Raw genomic sequence first — 24,904 nt, 5'->3', positions numbered from 1 at the left:
GAAATCCTTTCACTTTTCTATGTTAGACTTTTGCTTTCTTGTAACTCTTATCCTTTTGACTTACTTCCTCTGTTGTGGTGTACCACAATCTCCAGTTTGCTTTGAGAAGGAATGTGTGAGGTTTTTTTTTTTAAACATATGCCTGAAAAATGTCTATCTAATTTAATTGATAGTTTGGTAATCAAATCCTAGTTTTGATGGGCCTGCGAACCAGACAATCGCAGTTCGATTCCCAGTCAGGGCACATGCCTGGGTTGCAGACCAGTTCCCTGCAGGCCAGTTCCTAGCAAGGGACGAATGAAAAGCAACCATACATTGATGTTTCTCTCCCTCTCTCCTTCCAAAGATAAATAAATAAAATATTAAAAAAATTCTAGTTTTGAAATAATTGCTTCTTCAATTCTAAGAGCAGCATTTAATTTTTTGATCATTTGTACTATTGTTAGATGTCTGATGTGATTCTTGTTCTTGTTTTTTTTTTTTTTTAAGATTTTATTTATTTATCTTAAGAGGGTAAGGAAAGGAGAGAGGGAGAGAAATATCAATGTATGGTTGCCTCTCATGCATCCCCTGCTGGGGACTGGCTTGCAACCCAGGCATGTGCCCTAACTGGTAATTGAACTGCAATTTTTTGGTTCGCAGGCCAGCGCTCAATCCACTGAGCTACACCAGCTGGGGCTGATTCTTGTTCTTGGTAGCTTACAGATTTTGTGAAGGATGCTTTTGAATTGGCAAACTTATTTCCTTCAATTCTGGGACATGTCTTTGAGGTTCTCACCCCGTGTCTCTGTCTTTCTCTCTTTTCTGTCATTGTTGTGATGTGTGTTTTTAATTTAATTTTTCAATTACAGTTTACATTCAGTATTATTCTGTATTAGTTTCAGATGTACAGCATAATGGTTAGAAAATCATGTACTTCACCGAGTGTTCTTTCCGATGCCTCAAATACTCACCTGTCCCCATACATAGTTGTGATATTATTAATATTATTCCCTATGCTGGAATCTACATCTCTGACTATTCTGTAACTAACAATTTGTACTTAATCCTTTTCCACCCAGCTCTCCGCCTCCTCCCCCCTTTGACAACTGTCAGTCTCTTATCTGAGTCTTTCTATTTTCTTTATTTTAAAGTTCTTTTGATTCCACATATAAGCGAAAGCCTAAGTTGGTTCTGGTTTGATTCTCCACATTTTTCTCACTCATGTGTGCCTTCTTTTTGTTCTATTTTATAAGCTTATCTTCCAGGGTATAGGGATTGGGCAAGTCACCATTCAGTATCTAGACTTTGCTTATTTTCCTTTGTAACCCCTGCCCTCACCCTGGTTGGGTCTTCACAGGTTTGAAATTCATCAGTTTATACTGAGAACCAGCTCATTTACTTCAGCTTTTTGCAGGGGTGTAGGAGAGGTGGGAGAGTCAGTTGTGGCATATTTTAAGGTCTGAACATTTCTGCAATGTTTTTGTAGCCTCTCATCAATTCTTGATACTTAGCAGCTTAACTGACTTCAGGTGTTTGCTTACAGTGTCATGGAAAGAAGCACGCTGACTGCATCACAAATATTCCTTTATAGCATTGCCTCTGCTCCTTCCTACCTATGTGTGTATCTTTACACAAGGTGCTTCTTCAGTTCCTTTGTGAAATGAGCAGTTGGACACAGAAGATTATCAAGTTTACCCCAAATTTTATGGCTCTGTATTTTAGTCTTTAATAATTTTTTTATCTTAAGATAGTCCTCTTTAATGAGATAGTCGGAAGCAAAATAGGTTAGTGGAGTTGATTTTTCTTTTATGTGTTAACATTGTATTGTGAGGATCTATTCATTTTATTTTATTTTAAATTTTATTTATTTATCTTTAGAAGGGAAGGGAAGGAGAGAGGAAGAGAAATATCAATGTATGGTTGCTTCTCCTGCATCCCTTGCTGGGAACTGGCCTACAACCCAGGCATGTGCCCTGACAGGGAATTGAACCGTTATCTTTTGTTTCGAAGGCCCGTGCTCAATCCACTGAGCTACACCAGCCAGGGTATTCATTTTAAAAAGAAGGAAGAAAGCTCTGTTTCTTTCAGTGCCGTCTTGACTGTTATGTATTATTATTGTCATAAACTTCCTCACATCTTTTAAAATTATGAGTTCGGCCCTGGCTGGTGTAGCTCAGTAGATTGAGCGTGGGTTGTGAACCAAAGGGTAACTGGTTCGATCCCAGTCACAATCTCATTGTGTTCCAGCATTCTGGATGTTGAAGCTTATGGAAATAAAGAGCCAGTGTGTGGATTTGGCTTATTACCAGAATTCAGTTTTTATTTCTGCCTTTTTAATTCCTTGAGTATAAACTACTGATCTGTAAAGAGAATAGTGCCTGGATCAGTGACATAGTAGGTCTGAAGATCCTGCTTATTCTTTCCCATAAAGGCTTTTAGGTGTTAGAAAAGAGGTTTCTGGTATCCAGCTCCATTCCTGCCTGAAAAGTGTATTGTTTACTTGTGTATAAAGTGAGTGGCACCACATGATTTCTAAGCTTTTTGTTGACATAAATTCTTAATTTCTGAGGTTGTCTGATATTGCTATACCTAAATTTGTTTTGTTTCATGATGAAAATTATAAAACCATGGAATCATGGCTTTTAGAATACGCATGCATTTTTACAGGTAATTTCTTTGATTTTCTTTGTTCACTTAAAAGATGAACAAAGATAAAATATATTAATATTAACCTCATTAGGACAGATTTTTAGTTCTTCTGAAACATTTCAAAATTCAAAATTTGAAAAATAAAGTACTTTTAATGTTTTTTAGAAGTCAATGAAAGGATTCTATTTTGCGAAGCTGTACTATGAAGCTAAAGAATATGATCTTGCTAAAAGGTAAGTATCAAATATAAACATGTTTTATTTTCTAAAATCAGTGCCTTTACCATATTTCCTGTTCTTCATTGAAATGGGTAAAAAAACATGGTTCTTTTGCAGTTGCTTCTAAGTATGTCTTGGAAATAAGAATTTATCACTAATAAGACTGATGTTAAGTTCTAGCCTAGGTTCCATGGAGATTAAGCCTAGAATGAGGATTTTCTGCATGCCTGACTAAGGCAAGAAACTGGTTTATAACACATTTTCTAAAGATTGTTCTCTGCTAGAATAAAAGATAGCTGCAGTTATATCTTAATTTCTTCCTGATAAGGTATCTGGTATTACACATTAATCAGCTAGAAAGTAGTAATGAATTCAAAATTAAACTGACTTCTGGACAAGGGAATAGGTAGTATAAATGATTTTTAATTGACTCAATGGGTGACAGACTTTGTTGTCTCACCCTTGGGCCTAGAGGATTGATGATCTAATTTCCTGATTTGGAGTGACTTAAAGCAGGAAATGAGGAGGGAGGCAGGCTATTAAAGGCATTGATAGGAAGATGGAAATGCTGATAAAAAAAATAAGAACACCTTTGTTTAGTATGAACCTTGTGGCCATTAATGGTGCTTTCTTATTAAAGTGATACTTCTTCCTTCAGTGTTGGCCTGTGGTCTAATTTCTCTTACAGGCCACTCATTGAGGAGCTTGCTTATTTTTAGTTGCTACTTGATTTAACAGAAGAAAATTACCTGCATTTGGTACTGTGTTTATTTTAGCTGTTAGATACTATTTTCTTGTTTAAAAGGTAAATACCTTCTCTTAGTTGTTTGGGAAATTGTTGATCTTTATTAGTATTTTGTATTATGATGACTTAAAAATATTTACTGCCATTACTTTTTAATTTCTATATAAACTCTTTAGTGCTTTACCAAAATGTAATGAGGAAGAAAAAGTGATTTATGTTTTTATTTCTTATATGTGGGTAGCATTGGAAAAGATGTTTAGTAAATGTAGCATTTAGTGGTAATAGTTTCTTGTCGACTTTGTGTGTTTGTGTGTATTACCCATTTGTTTCTATGGGTACTTTCAATTATCTTCATATTCTTGTATAAATAGTGGTAGACAGTAATTGCGTTGGGGGACTCCCCCTAAAACCAGAATTATCTTCTGTGGGGCAGGACCATTGTAGTACAGGCTTTGCCCCACTAGGTGAATGTTCCAGGAACCCATCTTTATCAGTGTACTAGCTGGTAGTGTTGTGAGAGACTGTATTAGGTGTCAGTGAATTTTTTTTTGAAGACTAGTGCGTTTGCCCATTTCATGATGGATGATTTACCAGCATACCTGCCCACATCAAACTGAGGGTTCAACTGCTTTGACGAAAAATGGCATGACCCCCATGCCCCACCCTCCTCATTCACCTTGTTTAGTTTCCATGGTTGAAAAAAGTCCTCAAAGGGAAATGTTTTGCCATGTGGAAGAGGTGAAACAAACAGCAGAAAAGCTAAAAGGCATCAAAATTGAGGAGTTCAAAAACTGTTTCGAGCAGTGGGGGAAAAAGTCACAATAGGTGTATTGTATCAAATGCAGAGTACTTTGAGGTGACTAAAGTTTAAACATGTAAGAGTAAATGCACAACTTTTTATAAATAAATTCCAGTTTTGGGGAGTTCACTTTCATTAATGAGTTGAGTGATTGCTTTGGTTTAAGATGCACTCCAGCTATTTAAATATTAGTTTTTAATGTGATTATTTAAAGATTACTTATTTTTATACTATTATTTTTGAACAGATACATATCTACATATATTAATGTGCAAGAAAGGGATCCCAAAGCTCACAAGTTTCTTGGTCTTCTTTATGAAGTGGAGGAAAACATTGACAAAGCGGTTGAATGTTACAAGGTAAACTATAAGTTTGGGCTCTGAACAACCAAATACACAATACCCAGAGCAATTTATGTAATAAATAATTCAAATATATATTATGGACATCATGAAAATAAGTGTCAGTATCACAGTACCATTGAGCGACACGGTTTGGAACTTACTTTAAATTATTTGGCCCAAAGTACACAATAATTTATAATTAGGAGATTAACACTTTAAAAAGAAGAGTAACACAAATTTTAAGGCTGACATGATCATAAATGCTGTTCTTATGTGTCTGGTTTTCTTTTTTTTTCCCCCTGGATCTACCTAATACAAACATAATTTTTATTCAATTAATTTTAAAACTATTTTAAGATACTTTAAGTTTAATATTAACAACTTTGAAATAGCATGTTATTTAGGGATCGAGTTTTTCATGTTTATATTATGAGTATATGTACTTCAGGCATCCTATTAACTTGTTATTCATTTTCTGATATCAGCGTTCAGTGGAATTAAACCCAACACAAAAAGATCTTGTGTTGAAGATTGCAGAATTGCTTTGTAAAAATGATATTACTGATGGACGAGCAAAATATTGGGTTGAAAGAGCAGCTAAACTTTTCCCAGGAAGTCCTGCAATTTATAAACTAAAGGTAAAATACCGAATAAAACACAATAGAAGCAGTTGGGTAAAACTTAAGACATAATCATTTTTAATATTTGGAGTTTAAGTGACTTTTCAGTAGCAAACTTATTAAACCAGTGTAGGTGGGGAGTTGGTAGGTAATGGGTGAAGTTGATCAAAAGGTAGAAACTTCTAGTTACTAGATAATTGCAATACTGTATTGATATTTGAAAGTTGATAATAGAGTAGATCTTAAAAGTTCTCATCATAGGAAAAACTGATTTGTAACTGAAGTGATGTTAACTAACCTAATTGTGGAAATCATTTTGCAGTGTATTCATGTATCAAATTATTATGTTGTATGCCTTAATACAATGTGGTATGTCAATAATATCTAATTGTTTTATGTATTGATTAGAGAGAGAGAAAACATTGGCTTTGTTGTTCCACTTATTTATGCATTTATTGGTTGTTTTCATATGTGCTCTGACAAGAACAAACCTGCAACCTTGACATAATGGGACGACGCTCCAGCCAACCTAGCCACTCTCCAGAGCTCTTTTTAAAATTTAATTTTTTAAATTTATTGATTTAAGAGGGAGTAGAGAAAGAGAGAAAGGAAGGGAGGGAGGACGAGAGGAAGGAAGGAAGGGAGAGACAGAGAGAAAGAATATCTATAAAAAAGAACGAAAGAATAGGAAGCCCTGATCAGGTAGTTAGTTGGATAATGTCATCTGGATGCACCAAGGTTGCAGGTTCTCATGGCACATACAAGAATCACCACTGAATGTATAAATAAGTGAAAAACAAATTGGTGGTTTCGCTCTCTCCCTCTTCCACTTGCTAAAATTAAAAATAAATAACAGCAAAGCAAAATTTTTTTTAAAGCTTTTCTGAGTATTTGCAATTGTTGTAGCCTATTATGGTTTATAAATGACATCTCATTTATCATTATGGAATGATTAATATTCTAGGAATTTTACAGCTTTGTAGCAGGATGGTGGAGCTAAGATTTATTTATTTAAAAATATTTTATTTATTTATTTTTAGAGGGGAAGGGAGGGAGAAAGAGGGAGAGAAACATCAGCGTGTGTGGTTGCCTCTGCAGTGTCCTCTACTGGGGACCTGGCCTGCAACCGAGGCATGTGCCCTGACTGGGAATGGAATGAATCAGTGACCTTTTGGTTCTCAGGCCAGCACTCAGTCTACTGAGCTACACCAGCTAGGGCTGGAGCTAAAATTTAAATTAAGCTATTTGATACATCTGTACTTCATTGGGTGAAAATTATCTGTAGAATGAGAGTTTAGGGTTATTATGAAGGTTTTAAAGAACTATTATTTAAAAATGGAAAGGATTGTGTTACAGGATAGTGAGGTTTTTGAACAAAAAGTTAAAACTTTCTCTAGGATGTTACAGGTAATTACTTAAAGTGATAGAAGTTGTTGTTAGTATATTAACCCATTTTGATTTCTACTCTTTACTGAGTAAAGTATAGTGGTTTACTAAGTACCTCTTTGGACATAGTCTTTCCTGTTGTGCTAAGTAAATGAAATTTTTATTTATATTTTAAGTTTTTAAAGATTTTATTTATTTTTAGAGAGAGGAAGGGGTGGAGAAAGAAGGGGAGAGAAACATCAGTGTGTGGTACCTATCATGCACCCTCAACTGGGAACCTGGTGAGCAACCCAGGCATGTGCCCCGAGTGTCAGTCAAACTGGCAAACCCTTTGGTTCGCAGGCTGGATGGAGCTCAATCCACTGAGCCACACCAGAGGACAGTAAATGGAATTTTAAATTTATATCGTTTTTAACAATCTTCTGCTTCTACTATACAGGTTTCTGATAGAATTTTAAAAACTTTTTACTTTGAAATAATTACAGATTTTTCACAGGAATTTGCAATGATTTGCAATGATTGTACAGAGAGGTGTGTATAAAAAACTCTTTGCCCAAGAATGTGTTTATTGATTTTAGAGAGACAGAGAAACATCGATTAATTGGTTGCCTCCTGCATGAGCCCTGACTAGAAATCGAACCCATAACCTTTTGATGCATGGGACAACATTCCAACCAACTAAGCCACTCTACCAGGGCTGTTCTCCATATTTATAATTTTGTAATTTCAACCTCACATGAAGTTGGCTTTTTCTTACTTAGCATAATGCCCTTGAGATCCACTTAAGTTGTATGTACCAATAGTTTGTTTTTTATTGCTGAGTAGTATTTTGTGGTACGTATGGGATGTGTTCTGCAGTTTATTTACTTTTGAGGGATATTTTGGTTGTTTCCTGTTTTGGCTATTACAAACCTGTTATGAACAATTTTGTACAGAATTAAAATATAATTTTTTAAATCTGTGTAAATAAATAAATATTAGTAACATTAAGTTTTTTTTGGTGAGAAGCAGCTGGGTTTTAAATATTCGTCTAAAATGTTAGATCTAAGTCTGTAAGTTTCTTTACCTTATTAGCTCTGTGTTATACCTCAAATATAACACCCAATTGGCCATGACAGTTAAGTCCATTTGGTGATAGTGACATTAAGGAACACATATACGGTTGGCCAAAAAGTTTTTTTTCTTTTCTTTTCTGTAAGTTAGCTCTGGTAGCGCTTAGTTGTCTTTAGCTTCATTTGAAACAGTTTTGTTAGATCGTATTGTTACAGTTCTCATATCAGTATGCATTAAAAAAATACTTCTCAAAATTGATGAATTTTTGCGTAGCCATTTGGATGCTAAAAATGGAAGAAAATAAGCAACATTTTTGGCATATTATGCTTTATTATTTCAAGAAAGGTAAAAATGCAACTGAAATGTAAAAAATATTTCTGCAATGTATGAAGAAGGTGATGTGACTGATTTAATGTGTGTCAAAAGTGATTTGCGAAGTTTCGTGCTAGAGATTTCTTGCTGGATGATGCTTCGTGGTTGGGTAGACTAGTTGAAGTTGATAGCAGTCAAATCGAAACATTGAGATTAATCAGTGTTCTACCACCTAGGAGATAGCTAACATATTCAAAGTACCCAAGTCAATAACAGTATTGGGTAAAATGAAAAATGTGTCTTTTATGGAAAAAAATATGGATTTTTTTGCCAACCCAATATAATCATAGAGGGTTATTTTTCTGGCCTTGTAACAAAGCTAGAGAGGTGCTTCTGAAGCATTCTGATTTCCTTTTGTAACTGTCTAAAGATGTTTAAAGCTCATCTTTTTCTTATATGTAACTTTAGGCAAAATAGTTCTATTTTTTTTAAATATAGGCTTTTAAGGGACATAGTTTTGTCATTTATTTAATGAATGATAGTATTATTGATATGAGATCTTGAGTATGTGAGTAGAATTTTTGGAAAGCATTTATGATAGTGTTGATCTTTTACTTATTTTTAAACATACAGTCAAAGCCTAGGGCTTTTTGCAAGTATAGAAGGGTCAAGTTTAAGTTTATAGAAATGATCCAGAAGAAGTGATCCATGGTAAAGAAGAAATGATCCATGGTAAAGGAGAGAGGGCAGTGAAAACAGAGCTCTAATTGGACTTTGCTAGGTGAAGGGAGCAGGGAGAAGGTAAGTATAAGTAGATATGGCAGACTGGAATTTACATATGATGGCTTTAGTTTTCTCAGTGAAAGATGAATTGTGATCATAAGTTGAAAGTGAGGGTTGAAGGAAAGTAGAAAATTTGAGGAAAGAGGAAGAGTTTGAAGTGACATTTTCAGAGAATGAAGAAAGTAAGTCTTTTGAAGGTAAAGTAGTATTTTTGTTCTAGGCTTTACCAGTTTAGAAGTTTGAGATTATGAAAGTGAACCTTTTAGCTTGCTTGTGATTTTCTGTTTCCAAATGCCATATCCTTAATTGTACAACTGTTATTTTATAGACACAGAGAAAACAGATGGTAGGTTCTTTTAAGAATCATAGATGGAATTAATTGAGGGGATGTGTAAGCAAGTAGTAGTTATGAGTGTTAGGGATTATAGCTTAACAGAAAAGGAACATATGTGTGTGTGTTATGGAAAATTAAAACTTGTGCCTTGACTTTTTTGGCTCAGTCAGTTGGGCAAAGTGAAGTGTTGCTGGTTTGATTCCCATTCAAGGCTCATGCATGGGTTGTGGGCCTTGTCCCCAGGCGGGATGTGTGTGAGAGGCCACTGCTTGATGTTTCTCTCTCACATCAGTGTTTCTCTTCCTCTCTTTATCCCTCCCTTCCCTTCTCTCTAAAAATAAATAAAATCTTAAAAAAAGAAAATTAAAACTTGGTGATGTCAGTGTATTGAATGAAGCTATTCATGTGGTAGATGCAAATAAATATACGTGGCATCGAGAGTATGTGAGCCCCCAGTGAGGTGGAAAGAGTAAGAGAGGTTGGGTGGTCTTGAGTGGTATGACCAAACACATATTTTGAAGACCTTTGTCAATGTCAAATGTTTGCCTGAGGCTGGAGTTGTAGGCCAATGGAGATGAGGTAATTAAAGAACTGAACAGCCAGGTAATTATATACTTTGTACTTTTTTTAGTTGGTGATACCAGTGACAGTTAAGGATGAGGGAGGAATGTTCTATTCCAGTTGCTAATGAGGAGGAAGGGATGGAGTATCTGGATAGCATGTCCTTTGGAAAGCAGGGTTATAAATAGGTGTGGGGAGGTACGATTTGAAAATGACATTAGGATTGAGTAGGTCACAAACCCCACTCCTCTACTTGTGTGTAGATTAGCAGAGAAAAATTTACCATGGCATAGAAGTTATGGGGGCTGTCCCAACTTATACTCCATTCAGTAAGACCTGAGGGTAAAGATACTGAGAAGATAGTGGGAGCTCCAATATAAGAGTAGTGGGTAAGTGATTGTGTCAGATTTAGAGAGATCCACAGTAGTTTAAGGATAAGGACCCTGTGATGTGAGTATTAATGGTAAGTCTAGGCTTCTGGTGGTGACTGGGTATATACAAGGATATGGGGTAGTAGTCCTTGCAGTCTCTGAGGTGGTATGGGCAATCACTGCTACTATCTAATCTTAGATGTTTCTATGTAATTTTTTGAGGTTTAGTTTCAACTCTGAACGGGCTAATGCAGCATGTAGTATAGTATTTCTGGTGATAATTTACTATGATGGAATGGTTGGTGCTCATGAGAATCATAATGTGTTTAAAATTGCACAGGCATTTTTCTAAATTAATGATTTTTTTAAAAAATAGGAACAGCTTTTAGATTGTAAAGGTGAAGATGGATGGAATAAACTTTTTGACTTGATTCAGTCAGAACTTTATGCAAGACCGGATGATGTCTATGTGAACATTCGACTAGTAGAGCTATATCGTTCAAATGAAAGATTGAAGGACGCTGTGGCTCACTGCCATGAGGCAAAGAGAAACATAGCTCTGCGTTCAAGTTTAGAATGGAATTTGTGTGTTGTACAGACTCTTAAGGTAGGTAAACACTGTTGGGTCTCTATACTTCTTTATGGATAATTATTATATATCCATTTATATTTAGGCAGTGCCCCCCAAAACTTAAATTTTAGCAACTCTGAAATGAAATTTTTATTAGGTTGATTACAATTTATAATTTTAGTTTGGAGGGATATATTGACATATGTATACTTGGTGTTTTTATAGGCTGTTATAAAAATACAGTTTTGCAAATGCAGGAAAGGGCAAAGGAGTTGGTAGGCATAAACTGATACATTTTGTAGTATTTGACAAGTCTTTCAACCTATTGTTCTTCCTGAAAAATAGGAATATCTAGAATCTTCACAGTGTTTGGAGTCTGATAAAAGTAACTGGCAAGCAACCAATAAAGACTTGCTTCTAGCCTATGCTAACCTTGTGCATCTTACACTTGCCACTAGAGACATGCAAGAAAGCAGAGAATTATTGGAAAGGTATGTGGACTTCAGAAGAGTGCTTCACTCTGAAGTACAGAGTTTTTTTTTTTTGTAGTAACTCAGTTCATTGGTCTAAACATCTTAACTGCATCATTTTATATTGTACCCATGGGTAATAGCTAATACAGTGAATCACTTGGAAGAAATCATCTTGTGTGGGGATGTTATAGTTGGTTTTGTATGACTTTGATTTTTAGAGAACTATATAATTATTCAACTCAATTAAATTACTGTTAATATTTAGTTTTGACATGCTTTATAAAGAATCAAGCCTAAAAATGAATGTTCTGTTATTCTATATTTTATTTCCAAAAATGATGTAATCTTGAGAGAAAATCAGAGAATAAACTTTGTTTGTCAGATGTGACTAGTATTTTAGAAAACAGTGTTTTTTAGCTTAGAAACAAGGTAACTAAAAATATAATGTGTGACTTTTCTTTCTATGTTCTTAAATTTTGATTTTGAGCACAAGTAAAAAGAAACATCACTTGGATTTGTATAAAAATGTTAGTTTAGAGCAGAGTTTGAATAGGGCCTGTGGGTCAAATATGGGTCACTGCCTGATTTTGTAAATAAAGTTTTATTAGAATACATCCATGCCTCATGTTACATGTTATCTATGGCTGCTGATACTACAGTGGTGGAGTCGAACAGTTGTGGCAGAGATTGTATGCCTGTAAAACCAAATTAGTTTGTGGCCTTTTATAGAAAAAGTTTGCCAGTCCCTGCTTTAGACTGTTCATTTATTTGAAAAGTAATTCTTATTTCCCATCTGGCATGTAGAAAGAAGTTCTTTCCATTGGGGTGTAGGGAGGTAGGTAGTTTTCTTGATGTATCTAGTGTTTTAAGGTAGTACTGTAAGGGTAGTACAAATTTGCATTTTTAGATTATTTTAGGGACCATTTAGGAAGTTTTCTTTATTATGGCTTGTATACCCAGAAATTTTTGCTCATGTGAGAAAATGAGGGTAAGAATGTAGTACTATAAAAATAATTTTAACTTCATGGATCCCCTGAAGGGGTCTTGAAAAACCTCTAGGGGTCTCTGGAACTGACTTACTGGAAGAAAGATCTGTTGCTCGAATTTCATATTAAAATCTGCTTTTAAAATCATATTTTACATTTTTATTAAGCACGTTAGCTTTTCTTAAAAAATGAAGATTTCTGAGGGCCATTGGGGTTTAGAAATTAGTACATAGATTACAAATAATAGTGAGAAATGCAGTTTATTTAACTCTAGTTATCTGTATGGTAAGAAGAGCAATTTTATACTATTGACAACTGAAATATCGTACCAATTATTTACTTGTAATTTGAATAAGGCATATCTGATTTGAGAAATTCCAACTTTGCATTAAGTAATGGAACCATATTATTGAGAAGAAACTAGAAAATATATTAGTTTCACAGTTTTATTCTGGTATATTGTGAAACATATACCATAATCAGTAAAAAGATTTGTATCTTTTCTATGAATGGAGGACATGAACTAACTTTTGTAATAAGACATCATTTTAGAGGTTAAGCTTAAAGTATAGGGCATATGTGGAATAAAAATAGGTACTAGATGATTCATAATTTATGAAGTAGAAAAAATATGGATCATTTTGGAGTTCGAATATGGAAGATGAAGCTTGAAATAAACTTATTTTGAGATTACTTACAATGCAACTAATTTAATACCTGTTTAATATTTTAATATTACAGTTTTGATAGTGTTCTTCAGTCTGTGAAATCTTGTGTGGGTGAAAATGATGAACTCTCAGCTGTTTTCTTAGAAATAAAAGGACACTTCTATATGCATGCTGGTTCTCTGCTTTTGAAGATGGGTCAGCATAGTGATATGCAGTGGCGAGCTCTCTCTGAGTTGGCTGCATTGTGCTATCTCATAGCATTTCAGGTAAGCTTTTTCCAGTTTTGGGTACAATGAACATTTCACTGAGACCGTTGTATTTCACATGGAAATGCCTCCTGGAATATGAGGCATTTTCCTCCTGGAAAATGAGACTATGAATGAACCTATAGAATTAAAGTTGAAATGAAATAGTTAATTTGATTGGTGAAAAATAACAAGATTTAAAACACTGGTGAGGCTGGTGAAATTGTTGATGCATTGTTGGTGGCAGTCTACATTGCTGAGACTTATTGGGAGACCAGTTTAAAGAGTTTAATCTTTTTACTGTGCCATTTCTGGAAATCAATAATAAGGAAATAGTCTCAAATATGGATAAAACTTGAATAGACACATAACTTGGACAGTAATCCTAAGTAAGTTTTGGGGTATGGTTATATAAACTATGATAGAAGAAGGTGTTTACCTCAAGGATTTCATTATGTTCATTGAAAAACATACATATGTAATACGTATATTTCAGTGAGTATATTATATATAAAATACAGCAGTGTATTTATTCATCTTTGGAAAAAACTTTGTCTTGTACATAGAATATGACATGAAGGGAATACGTCAAAATATTAACCATTGTTTTCAGGTGATGAGATGCTGACTGTTACCCATTTCCCAATTCATCTTTTCAGTTTTAGGATTTTTTTTAGTGAGTTTGCATTAATTCCAAAATGAAAAGAAACACTATGCCAAAAAAAATGCATTGAGCTCAGCTTATAAAAATTGTTAACTTTGAAGAGTGATCTTTTGCTTGATGGAAAGGGGAGGGTTCACTGTAGACTATTAAAGGAAACCTCTCCTTGTAGTTCATATCATAGAGGTCTTTGAACAGACACTATTGATATTCATCCCACAGTGTTAAGTGCTACTATTTGTTCTGCAGCAGCATTTAAGTTCATAAGGAATATATTTACAGTGAAAATTAACGAAGTTAATGAAGTTTGCTAATTTATATAAGCACTAACAGGCTGTTATGATTAATATTTTTATAGATTCTCAAGTAGTTGACAGTTTTTATACTTTTAATTGAAACTAAAATCTGTTAAAGTTTTTTAATATATATTTTGTAGAGTTAAGATACAGTCACCTGCTTTAAATGTTGACCTTTTTAAATAGTAAAAACTAAATTTCTTTCTTAACCTATTTACTCAAGTCCCTTTTCCTAGGAGACAACCACTGTTAACAGTTTGTTGGGTATTCATAATTTTTTCTGCATATGCAGGCATATAGTATACCTTTTCTCCATTTTTAAAAACTGTTTGCCTCAGTGGAGATGTGCTTTATTTACTGTTGAAAACCTTACTTTTTCCAGTGTGTTTTCATTGCTCTATTTTAGTACATAGACATATATCTCATTCTCTTTTTACCTACCATGTGTTTCCATTGAATGTAATGGAAGGAAGCCTCTTTGGTACTTGGGTTTTACATTAGCATTTGTTGTAAAACTTAATTATCAAATGACAAGTATATAAGGGAAGGGTGGACTAGCATAGGGGTCCTCACAGAGTCCTATCAGGCTAATTTCTTTAATGGCAGGGTTTTCAGACTCTTGATTAGTTGAGAGCTGCGGTTTTAGTAAGCGTATGTGCATATCAGTTAGGCATCACACAAAATCTCTCTTGAAACCTTTTATTAAGATAAGGAAATTCTAACTTGAGATAGAGTGACTAAGTAAATTTATAATAATTAGTCACAAATGATAGCTGTTGAATAATTTTGTAAAAGAGGCTAGGTTTATGAGTTTTGTGCTCTTCAACAGTTGCAGGCGACAAAGTTTGGCATCATGTTTAGAAAACTTGTGGCTGAGAGTACGGTAAAAATTTCTATTAGTCATTATTTGTTTTCCCTGAAGGAACTAATGTTAGTAATTTGTGAGTTTTCAAGAAATTTTTTATACATAGACAAGCACACACACAATACATATACTCCCACTCCCCTTAAAAAGTATAGATAGAAAACATTCTGTACGTTCTATCTATTTTGCTTTATGAAATATACCTTGATGATGCTTCCATATCAGTATAGAAAGCCTAGTGTGACTAATGAGTCCTCAGTTGTTTTGATGGTTGCATATTACTCTATTCTTTGGGTATACTGTAGTTTTGGGGGGGTGGTGTTTGAACCAGGGCCCTAAAACCAAGACATTAAATTACTTTTAGTTTTTTGCTATGCTACTTCAGATAATTCTCTAGTGACTAACCTGTGCCATTTCACATGTGAAATTTAAGGGTAGACTTCTGAAAGAAAAATTGCAGGATCAAAATGCATCTATGCATTTATAATTTATAGAGCTGTTGCCAAAAATCTGACATCACAGAGGTGTGTACAAAATTACACTCCGACTACAAATTAAGAAAATTGTTACAAATTAACAGCAATTACCCCAGCTATACTTACATGGTTACTTGTAGGATACCTCCAGTCATTGCAGTGATGGACATTCACTACATTTCAAGCTAGCCCTTTGCAATTTTGGCTAATTTGGTTTTTGGTGCTTACTTATATGGAGTAAAAATGTATTTTAAGCTGATTCCCATTGGTGTTTTTTCTTTTTTTAAAAAAAGATTTTATTATCTTTAGAGGGGGAGGGAAGGAGAGAGGGAGAGAAATATCAGTGTATGGTTGCCCTCTTGAGTGTTCCCTGCTGGGAACTGGCCTGAAACCCAGGCATATGCCCTGACTGGGAGTTGAACCACATTTGTTTGGTTTGCAGGCCCGTGTTCAATCTGGTGTTTTTTCTTTTGATGCTATTGAAAAATTTTAGCCCCTGTTTCACAAAGTAATTTTTTATTCTTGTTCTATTACAGTTGTCACATTTATCCTCCTTTGCTCTCCTCCACCCAGCATCTGCCTCTTCCTCACTTCCAATCCTCACAATGTTGTCCATGATCATGGGTCATTTATACATGTTTTTTGACTAATTTCTTCTCTTTCTTTTCACCATTCCCCTCCTCCCAAGGTAAATCTGAAAGCTGCATAGTGTGTTTTTTCACCATTCTATTTTTCATCATTTTTTTAGCTCCTTTTCATAGGATATGGCTTGGAGTCCTTTCACTCTCTTTGTTGTTCCAGCTTATTTCAGTGCAATCCCAAATTATCCATGCTCTTAGAAGATGTACAGTATGGCATTTCCAAGTATGGTTCCTGTGCTGAGCTAAATAGGGCTGTCATCTCTGCTGCTCTGGTTCTGTTTCTTCAGTGTAGAAAAGTTCTCTAAGTACTTCATTTCCTCAAATGTCAATGGAATGTGCTTTTAGTAGAAAGTAATTTCATAAAAGCGCTCTTGGAAGCCATCTTTTACAGATTATCTAAATTCCTTGGTACCTAGTTTTTTGGAGTTGCTTTCTGAACTCATTTAACCATTGGTTATAGATGACAAATTTTGACATTATGTTTAGAAAACTTGTGGGTAAGAGCACTGTGAAAATTCATGCACAATTAAAAAAGCAAAATGTAATCAAAAGGACCATCTAACTATTAGAAGTAAGGGTATTACTATATTAAAATTTTTTATTATAACATTACCAGGTTCCAAGACCAAAGATTAAATTAATAAAAGGAGAAAATGGACAAAATCTGCTGGAAACAATGGCCTATGATCGTCTGAGTCAGTCAGGTAATAGTGATGTTTAACTGGAAAAAAGGAAAATTTCTCTGTTAGAGCACATGATAATGTCTTCTGTTTTTTCCAGGAGAGATTTGTCATAATCATATGTTTTGCTTTGCTATATTTGATGAGGGCAAGAGATACAGAAAGAATTAGAAGAAATGGTATATTCTTTAAAAGGAAAAATATTTGATATTGTGGGTTCCCATATGGAGAAACTCCTTAACCCTTCTTTTATCCAGCTGCTAGAGCCTCCATCCTCAGTATTGTTAAGCAGTTTTTATACTAAGAATAATTGAATTACAAACCATTTAACATTAATTGCTTATAAGACACTTATGGAGGATACAAAGATGAGGTAAAGATGTCTCTCTTAAGGAATTGACAGCATGGTGAGGGAAATGGAAGATTATATTCAAATTCTTTTAGGCTCTTGGAATTTGTAGATTCATTCCCAGTTTTGCGTATTTGGGACAGATCCTAAATGTCTACTCTGTGTTACCTGGTTTTGCTAAGGCAAAAACTTCCAAGTTATTCATGTTGCCAGTGAATAAGGCAGTAAACTGAATGTTTTCTCTAGGAAGCAGGGTTTTTTTTTTTGTTTTTAACCTTCTGCAGACATGCTCACTGATTTTAGAGAGAGTGAAAGGGAGGGAGGGAGAGAGGGAGAGAAACATTGATGTGTGAGAGAAGCATCAGTTATTTGCCTCTCATATGTGCCCTGACTGGAGACTGAATGTGCAACCTAGGCACGTGCCCTGACCAGTTATCAAACCCATGGTGTTTATGGGAGATGCTCCAACCAATGGAGCCATGATGGCGAGGGCTAGCAAGCAATTTTGACATAAATTGAATGAACTTTATAAAGCTGAAGAGATAGTATTGAATCAAAGTTCCTGTAAGCTTTGGTCTGTTGTTAGGCAATTGTTCTAAGCTTACATTGCTCTTCTACAATAGATCTCACAGTCTCCTTTTTTGTGGAAGGTAGACTTTCAGATCTTAAAGAAGTGACTTTTCTATCTTTTTTTTTTTTTTAATATTCCTTCAACCCTTGCAGGGCTATGATAGGTAGGTGCCTTCTCAGAGTGTCACAGTTTATAAAATGACCTGTGTTTTAATGTTTTTGATTTGGGCATTTCTGAGCTTGTCTCTTCAAACTCTTAGAGAAATAGTAGTCTGATGGAAGCAAACCTGACTGACCAACAGAATTACCCCAAGGAGAATTTTTTCTTTTTGTTTTAAAACAGTTTAATTAAGATATAATTAACATGCCGTGTAGTTTACCCGTTTACATTTAAGCTATTTTTGGTATGTTCACAGAGTTGTATAACCTTGACAACAGTCAATTTAAGAATTTTCACCACCTTATAATGAAACCTCATACCCATTAACAGTCATGCCCCATTTTTCCCCCAAACCTCCTAGTCCAAAGTAATCACTAATTTTGTGTCTGTTTATAGACATTTCTATTCTCTATGGATATTTCATAGAAATTGAATCATACAATATGTGGTCAGTTAGAATAGTATTTCAAGGTTCATCCATGTTGTGTGTACTAGGGCTTTATCCAAGGAGTGTTTTGAAATAGATTACTCACCCCAAACCTATGGAATCATAAACTCTGGATGCGGGGACTAGAAATAAATATTTTTTAAAAAAGATTTTTAAAGAAGAATTCTTCCCAGCCAGCAGTAAAAATCAGTGTGTCAGATAAGAGAAGTTGAGTTTGGCTCTACTCTCCTATGGTCATTTTTAAATCCCACTCTTTTTCATTTAAAATGTAAATATTTTTTGCTATTTTTACACATTATTGTCTTCGTATTCTTTCCTTTTACTATAGTATTTAGACACAGATACTGTTTAAACCTATAATCTATACTTATTTTTTGCATAAGCACCCTTTTTATTATCCAGATGTGGTTGTTGGGTTAGATGGTTATGTCTCAGATAATCTTGTTTACCCCTTAGGGTATATGAATAAAACTATTGAGAAATATGAGTGCAAACAATTTGTATATTTTAAATGATGGAAATAATTTGTGTTTCAGGGCACATGCTACTAAACCTAAGTCGTCACAAGCAAGATTTTTTAAAAGACGTTGTAGAATCCTTCGCCAGTAAAAGTGGGCAGTCTGCATTGTATGAAGTTCTGTTTTCTAGTCTGTCACCTAAGGATAGCTCTTTCCTTTGTAATGATGATATTGGAAATATCGAAGTACAAGCACCAGAACCTGATGATTTGGCTAGATATGATGTTGGTAAGTTGTATTTTTTAAAGAAAACATTTTGTGTCTTAATCCTTTTATATTAGAAAAGTGAAGCAGAAAGGGAAATAAATTGCCCATAATTTACCCGGAAGTAATGACTTAAGATTTTTTTGTATTTCAGGTTTTTAGCAGGGGAGGAATGGTGGTAGTGTAAGAGGTTGGTAGTGGGTAGTATGGTAGTGGGTAGTAGCGGCGTATATTTTTCCTCTAAATTGTGGTTCGTACTGTACATGTGATTTGTCTTTCAGAAATTCTCTTCCATCATATCTGTCTCTGTAAATATCACTTTCAGTGGCAGTATAATCTTGTCTCATAAATTAGCCATAATTTGCTTGCCACTTTTTATTGTTGGACATACAAGTTGCTTCCAGTTTTTCACTGTTAAAAACAATACCGTGATGAAAATTTGAATACAGAATGTCTCTGTATCAAATTTTTCCAATAGATTCTTAAAAACAACTGGGACAAAGTCAGTGAACAAGTTTAAGTCATTTGCAAATTGCTGTATTACCAGAAAGGCTGTGTACCTTTTGAATGCTTCCCAAAGCTTTTGTAACTTTTTCAGTACTGAATTTATTCTGGAAGAGAAGTTCTCTTTACTATCCTAATGTAGTGGTATCCCATTGTTTTAATGCCTCTTCACTGAAAGGAAAAGGCATTCTTTCAAGATTTCTTTTTTCCCCCTAAGACTTCTTACTGGGTAACTATTCTTTATTTAGCCCCCGTCAGATTTTGTCTTACTGAGTTCTAGTGAGTCTTTCTCTTTCCCCCCCTCAGATGGAGTTGGAAAGAACTATCTCCATCAACTGTTTTTAAAATTCCTAGACATAAAGTGGGAGTACCTGTACTTAATAATAAGAACATGAGACTTTTCTTGTCATAGAATTTTCCCAGCTCTGATATAGAAAATTAAGATACTTTTAATGTGAGTCAGTTGTTGGCAGAACAAGTGACATAAAGAAAGTTTTCAAAGCCAGTTTTTTTTCACCTTTATTTCAGGTGCCATTCGAGCACATAATGGTAGCCTTCAGCACCTTACTTGGCTTGGCTTACAGTGGAATTTGTTGCCTGCCCTACCTGCAGTTCGAAGGTGGCTAAAACAGCTTTTTCATCATTTGCCCCAGGAAACCTCAAGACTTGAAACAAATGCACCTGAGTCGATATGTATTTTAGATCTTGAAGTAAGCAAAAATTTAAAAACTTAAATATTTTGAGTTTTGTTTAATTTCTTTTTAATTTAAATAGATTTTTCTTTGAACAAAACAGGTATTTCTACTTGGAGTAATATATACCAGCCACTTGCAACTCAAGGAGAGATGTAGTTCTCACCATAACTTCTATCAGCCTTTATGTTTGCCACTTCCTGTGTGTAAACAGCTTTGTACAGAGAGACAAAAATGTTGGTGGAATGCAGTTTGTAATCTAATTCACAGAAGAGCAATGTAAGTAGTGAAACAAGAATAGATTTCTTAGTTTAGATTTCTTAATTTAATAGTTTATTTAATTGAAAAATTTAGTCCTAGGTATTTAATTTAATTATTGTGTGATGATTAGCAAACATAAATGTTGAAATGCATGTTTATAAATCAATTTTATTAAATCTTTTTTTAGACCTGGAACCTCAGCAAAATTGCGACTTCTAGTTCAGCATGACATAAATACTCTAAGGGGCCAGGAAAAACATGGCCTACAACCTGCACTACTTGTACACTGGGCAAGATACCTTCAGAAAATGGTGAGTTTATTAGGGTGGAAGCATTTTTAAGAACATTGTTTCATTAAAAAAGCCATCAACTTTTTGTCGAAAGTTATTTAGTTCTATTACAGTTGCAGCCTATTCATATTATACCAGGTAAAATGTATTTTTAAAATCTTCCCATATAGTTAATATAGTTAATTTATAAGCAGGCAAAACAGTGTCTGGAATGGAAAATGCTATATAAATATTAGCTGTTACTATTATTACTTAATAATTACATTATAATTATTGCTTAGTCTGGGATTTTTTTTTTATGTTCAGTAGTAGAAGGCTATGTAGCAGGGGCATTAGAGAGATCTTTCTGAATATTTGAGGGTTTTTCTGTGGCAAAATTAAATGTAGATGTTTAGGTCTTTGACCAAATTGTGATGTAGAGTGGGAGATTTTGGGTATCTAGAAGTGTTTGAAAGTTGGGTCTAGAGTGATTGCTGGTATTAAGGTGGTTAGTTATTCCAGTATTTGGAGAGTCAAGCATATGACTTGAAATTTTGATTTGGAATTTAACCAGTTTAGACCACTTAACAAGTGAATTTTTAGATCTGGTCATTTCTGTTCCTTAGGTTATATGCTTCTAACTTTCTATTTTAGGGCAGTGGTCTTAATTCTTTTTATGATCAACGGGAATACATAGGCAGAAGTGTACATTATTGGAAGAAGGTTTTGCCATTATTGAAGATGATCAAGAAGAAGAGCAGTATTCCTGAACCTACTGACCCTCTGTTTAAACACTTTCATAGTGCAGACATCCAGGTAATGGAGGATCTGATCCCTGTTTAATTAACTAGGAATGTGGACTTACAGTATATAAATAAAGAAATGGAGGCATAAACTGCTTAAAATAATTGCCAAATGCGTCAGCTGTTACAAATAAAATACAGCACAAAAGAGTATTGAAATGTTAATATCATTATTAGATCATATAAAATCTTTGGGAAGTTGTTTGAGTTTGATATTCTGCCTTGAGGCAATTTGACTAAAAATTAATGTGTTTAGGCATCTGAAATTAGTGAATATGAAGAAGAAGCACACATAACATTTGCTATATTGGATGCAGTTAATGGAAATATAGAAGATGCTACGACTGCTTTGGAATCTATAAAAAATGTTGTTTCTTACTGGAATCTTGCACTGGTAAGTAAATGTACTTGATTTAAATTTTTTGGTTTTAAAAACCCAATTGTTTCATAAAAACATTTTTGTATAGATTTTTCACAGAAAAGCAGAAGACATTGAAAATGATGCCCTTTCTCCTGAAGAACAGGAAGAATGCAGAAATTATCTGAGAAAGACCAGGGACTACCTAATAAAGATTTTAGATGAAAGTGATTCAAATCTTTCAGTAGTCCAAAAAGTAAGTCTTAGAGATTTTGCTCTTTCTTGTTAGTGACAAATGAGTGGTAAGTATTTTGGCCTAGGTTTTATATTTTGGTAATTTCAAAAAATGCTCAGTTAATGCACAAGAATGGCTCTGTGGTATTTTTTAAGTATATTTTGTTGATTATGCTATTACAGTTGTCCCATTTTCCCCACTTCACACCCCTGCACCCTACACAGCTCCTCCCACCCACATTCCCCCACTTTAGTTCATGTCCATGGGTCATACATGTAAGTTCTTTGGCTTCTGCATTTCCCATACTATTCTTACCCTCCCCCTGTCTATTTTCTACCCACCATCTATGCTACTTATTCTCTGTACCTTTTCCTCCTCTCTCCCCCTCCCAGCCCCCTGTTGATAACCCTCCATATGATCTCCATTTCTGTGCTTTTGTTCCTGTCCTAGTTGTTTGCTTAGTTTGTTTTAGGTGTGGTTGTTAATAATTCTGAGTTTGCTGTCATTTTACTGTTTATATTTTTAATCTTCTTTTTCTTAGATAAATCCCTTTAACATTTCATATAATAAGGGCTTGGTAATGATGAACTCCTTGAACTTGACCTTATCTGAGAAGCACTTGATCTGCCCTTCCATTCTAAATGAAAGCTTTGCTGGATAGAGCAATCTTGGATATAGGTCCTTGCCTTTCATGACTTCTAATGCTTCTCTCCAGCCCCTACTTTCTTGAAAGGTCTCTTTTGAGAAATCAGCTGATAGCTTCATGGGCACTCCTTTGTTAGGTAACTGTCTCCTCGTCTCTTGCTGCTTCTAGGGTTCTCTCCTTCATTTTTATCTTGGGTAATGTAATTAAGATGTGCCTTGGTGTGTTCCTCCCTGGGTCCACCTTCTTTGGATCTCTGAGCTTCCTGGACTTCCTGGAACACTATTTCCTTTGGCAAATTGGGGAAGTTCTCCTTTATTATTTGTTCAAATAAGTTTTCCACTTGTTGCTATTCCTCTTCCCCTTCTGGTACCCCTATAATTCGGATGTTGGAGTGTTTAAAGATGTCCTGGAAGTTCCTAAGCCTCTCCTAATTTTTTTGAATTCTTGTTTCTTCATTCTTTTTTGATTCGATGTTTCTTTCTTCATTCTGGTTCACGCCCTTGATTTGAGTCCCGGTTTCTTTCCCATCACTATTGGTTCCCTGTACATTTTCCTTTATTTCATTTAGTGTAGCCTTCATTCTTTCATCTAATTTGACCAAATTCAACCAATTCTGTGAGCATCCTGATCACCAGTGTTTTGAACTGTGCATCTGATAGGTTGGCTACCTCTTCGTCACTTAGTTGTATTTTTTCTAGAGCTTTGATATGTTCTTTTGTTTGGGCATTTTTTTTTTTCTTTTTAACGTGCCTGCTACGTAGTGAGGGGTGGAGCCTTAGGTATTTACCAGGGCAGGGTAATCCACGTCTCAGGTTGTGACACTGTAAGTGGGGAAGGGGTCTGAGAGGGAACAATGGCTCTTGCTCTACTCTGTTGGATTTCAGTCACTTTCCCTATGTCCCCCAAACAAATTGGGCTCTTCTGGTGCTGATTCCCAGGTGGGTGGGTTTGTATATGTTCTAGGACTCTGTGGGTCTCTTCAATGAACTCTCCTGTGAGGCTGCGAGTTTCTCCCGCTGCTGCCTCAACCCCCACTGGTGTTTTCAGTCAGTGGTTTGAGGCTTTATTTTCTTGTGCTAGGATCTTGGGTTGTGTTGTTTATCTCATTCCCCAGTTTCGCCTGGTTTATCTGTGCAGGAATTTGGGACTGCAGGGTTCACCAGCTGCTGCCTTGGGCACTGTGTCCCGTTCCACAATCTGCTGCCTAGCAGGATCTGTCAGCTGCTGTTTTGCCTTGAGCTCCCCAACTTGGCCCCTTTTACCAGTCTGGAAGAATGTCTTCTTTAACTCTGGTTGTCGGACTTCCATACAGTTTGATTGTCTGTCAGTTCTAGTTGTTTTTTGTTTCTAAATTGTTATTGTCCTTATTTTGGTTATGCAAGGAAGCACAGTGAGTGTGTCTGCCTATGCCTCTATCTTGGCTTAAAGCAGGCTCTTTTTAAAAATATTTAATTAGTATTGCTTGTCTTAGGTTTGATGTTTCTTTTTGAAAATTGAGAATCTACATTTATACTTTGGGGAAAATAGTTGTTGAGGAATCAGAAAAGTTTTATAAGGCAGTACATTTATATTTGTTGTTGTGGCAATGTATTGCCACCTAATACTTGTTCTTTTTTTAAAAAAAGACTTTATCTATTTTTAGAGAGAGGGGGAGGGAGAAAGAAGTAGAAAAACATCAATCTGTGGTTGCCTCTCCAGTGTCCTCTACTGGGGATCTGGCCTGCAACCCAGGCATGTACCCTGACTGGGAATTGAACCAGTGATGCTTGGTGCACAGGTCAGCACTCACTTCACTGAACCACACCAGCCAAGGCTAATACTAGTTCTTAATGAATTTTACAGTTAAACATGTAACTGAAATCAACAGTAAATGGCTGAGAATTTCAGATCATTTCTTCTCTTCTTCATTTGCTGTGGATTTTTTTCTAGCTCTTAGAAGTTTGAGACTATCATGATGGTATTAACTTCTGTATATTCAACTTTACAAGTATTTTGTTGATTAATTAGGGTTGCTGCTCTTACATTAGGCTTTATGATGTCTGGTGCATTTTAGCATCTATGTTTCCACATTCAAAATCGGGAAACATTTTGCTCACATTGGAAAATTTCCTATGTTAACATTCTTCTGCCATTATTATGGCTAAAAGAAACAACAGAAACAATATAGA

The 24,904-nt window shown here is 35.0% G+C and overlaps 1 protein-coding gene across 2 annotated transcripts in view; it reads left to right on the top strand.

Annotated features, from left to right (window-relative positions):
• The window catches only part of LOC119044132 (E3 SUMO-protein ligase RanBP2), a 75,278-nt gene that overhangs the window by 2,890 nt on the left and 47,484 nt on the right, over positions 1-24,904 (top strand). For both annotated transcript variants that reach the window (XM_037138358.2, XM_037138356.2), the window contains exons 2-15: positions 2,797-2,864; positions 4,641-4,752; positions 5,223-5,375; positions 10,534-10,764; positions 11,074-11,219; positions 12,929-13,121; positions 16,656-16,743; positions 18,783-18,992; positions 20,001-20,182; positions 20,268-20,443; positions 20,613-20,736; positions 21,349-21,510; positions 21,754-21,891; positions 21,965-22,111. In XM_037138358.2, the coding sequence (XP_036994253.2) occupies positions 2,797-2,864; positions 4,641-4,752; positions 5,223-5,375; positions 10,534-10,764; positions 11,074-11,219; positions 12,929-13,121; positions 16,656-16,743; positions 18,783-18,992; positions 20,001-20,182; positions 20,268-20,443; positions 20,613-20,736; positions 21,349-21,510; positions 21,754-21,891; positions 21,965-22,111 (2,130 nt within the window). The remainder of the gene's footprint in view (positions 1-2,796; positions 2,865-4,640; positions 4,753-5,222; positions 5,376-10,533; positions 10,765-11,073; positions 11,220-12,928; positions 13,122-16,655; positions 16,744-18,782; positions 18,993-20,000; positions 20,183-20,267; positions 20,444-20,612; positions 20,737-21,348; positions 21,511-21,753; positions 21,892-21,964; positions 22,112-24,904) is intronic.

The sequence above is a fragment of the Artibeus jamaicensis genome, unplaced genomic scaffold (assembly GCF_021234435.1).
Source record: "Artibeus jamaicensis isolate MK-2021 breed Jamaican fruit bat unplaced genomic scaffold, CSHL_Jam_final contig_399, whole genome shotgun sequence".
Taxonomy (NCBI): Eukaryota; Metazoa; Chordata; class Mammalia; order Chiroptera; family Phyllostomidae; genus Artibeus; species Artibeus jamaicensis.
This window is presented reverse-complemented; position numbering and strand designations above follow the sequence as displayed.